Consider the following 1,730-nt stretch of genomic DNA (forward strand, 5'->3'; position numbering starts at 1 on the left):
GGGAGGCGGAGCTTGCAGTGAGCCGAGATCCGGCCACTGCACTCCAGCCTGGGCGACAGCGCGAGACTCTGTCTCAAAAAAAAAGAAATACTCATTAAAACAAGATACCATTTTATGTTCATCAGTTTTGTAAAAATTATAAAGATGTATAATGGGCATTCTCATATCCTGTTGGTTAAGTGTATAAATTGGTATAGCCTTTCTGAAGGGCAACTGGGCATCATATTAAACCAGCAATTCTACTCCTAGGTAATTATCCTTAAGAAATTTATACATATAAATATATATAATTTTTTTTTTCCCTCAAGACGAAGTCTCACTCTTATCCCCTAGGCTGGAGTGCAATGGCGCGATCTCAGCTCACTGCAACCTCCACCTCTTGGGTTCAAGCAATTCTCTTGCCTCAGCCTCCCAAGTAGCAGGGATTATAGGTGCCTGCCACCACGCCCAGCTAATTTTTGTATTTTTAGTAGAGACGGGTTTTCACCATGTTGGTCAGGCTGGTCTCAAACTCCTGACCTCAGGTGATCCTCCCGCCTCGGCCTTCCAAAGTGCTGGGATTACAGACGTGAGCCACCGTGCCCAGCCAATGTATTTATATATATTTTTAAGTGACCATTTCTAAGATTAGCAATCTGTTGAAAACCTTAAAATGTTCATGTACCTTAGCTTAAGCAACTCCCTTTCTGGGAATTTTCCTTAAGGAGGTGACTAGGTATGTGCATGTATCAGGATCTTTTGTGTTTATTTCAGCATGCTTATAATTAAATGGGGAAAAAACCCAAATGATTGACTCAGTTTTAGGGTTTGTGTGTAAAGTAGAATAGGCCATGCGCAGTGGCTCACACCTATAAATCCCAGCACTTTGGGAGGCTGAGCCAGGTTGATCACTTAAGCCCACGAGTTTGAGACCAGCCTGGGCAACGTGGCGAAACCCCAGCTCATGAAAAGTACAAAAATAAGCTGGGCGTGGTGGTGCATGCCTGTAGTCCCAGCTACTGGGAAGGCTGAGGTGGGAGGATCAATTGAGCCCAGGAGGTCAAGGCTGCAGTGAGCCATGATTATGCCATTGCATTCCAACTTGGGTGATAGAGCAAGACCTTGTCTCAATCAGTCAATCAGTAGTCAAATATTACCTAGTCATTGCAAATGATGATATAGCTCTGTATTGATGAAAGATGTTCGTAGAAAAGCAACATCATAAAGGTTTTATTGAAAATTCTCTGTAAGAGTAAACTCCAGAATGTAAAGTGGTATTGGAGTGGTGATGTTATGGGTCATTTTCGTTTTATATTTAGTAATTTATTTTCTAATTTTTCTTCTAAGATCATTGATTATTTGTATGGTTTTTAAAACCTCACCTATATAACCGTTTTATTTAATGTTGAATTTTGAATTCAGTTTCGTTTTGTCATTATTTAGAAGATAAATCTTGTCGTTAAGGGAACAACTTCAAATTTTAGATTTGTTGTGTTTTTAGCTGTTGAAAGATTGCTGCCATATTAAAAATATGATTTCCTTATTTATAGTGGGAAAGTAAAACTATCCTGCGCAATGAGCCTTTGGTTTTAGAGGGAGGCTATGAAAACTGGCTCCTTTGTTATCCCCAGTATACAACAAATGCTAAGGTCACTCCACCCCCACGACGCCAGAATGAAGAGGTGTCTATCTCATGTATGTATGTGAAAATTTTTGTTTAAAATTGCTTTGGTAAAATATACTTTAAAATT

General features: G+C 39.7%; 1 protein-coding gene across 4 annotated transcripts in view; it reads left to right on the plus strand.

Moving 5' to 3' along the window:
* Window positions 1-1,730, plus strand: part of USP8 (ubiquitin specific peptidase 8) — a 75,937-nt gene that overhangs the window by 49,458 nt on the left and 24,749 nt on the right. For all 4 annotated transcript variants that reach the window (XM_011928608.1, XM_011928607.1, XM_011928611.1 and 1 more), the window contains one exon: window positions 1,530-1,674. In XM_011928608.1, the coding sequence (XP_011783998.1) occupies window positions 1,530-1,674 (145 nt within the window). The remainder of the gene's footprint in view (window positions 1-1,529; window positions 1,675-1,730) is intronic.

Source organism: Colobus angolensis, unplaced genomic scaffold (genome assembly GCF_000951035.1).
Source record: "Colobus angolensis palliatus isolate OR3802 unplaced genomic scaffold, Cang.pa_1.0 Scaffold78, whole genome shotgun sequence".
NCBI classification, from domain to species: domain Eukaryota; kingdom Metazoa; phylum Chordata; class Mammalia; order Primates; family Cercopithecidae; genus Colobus; species Colobus angolensis.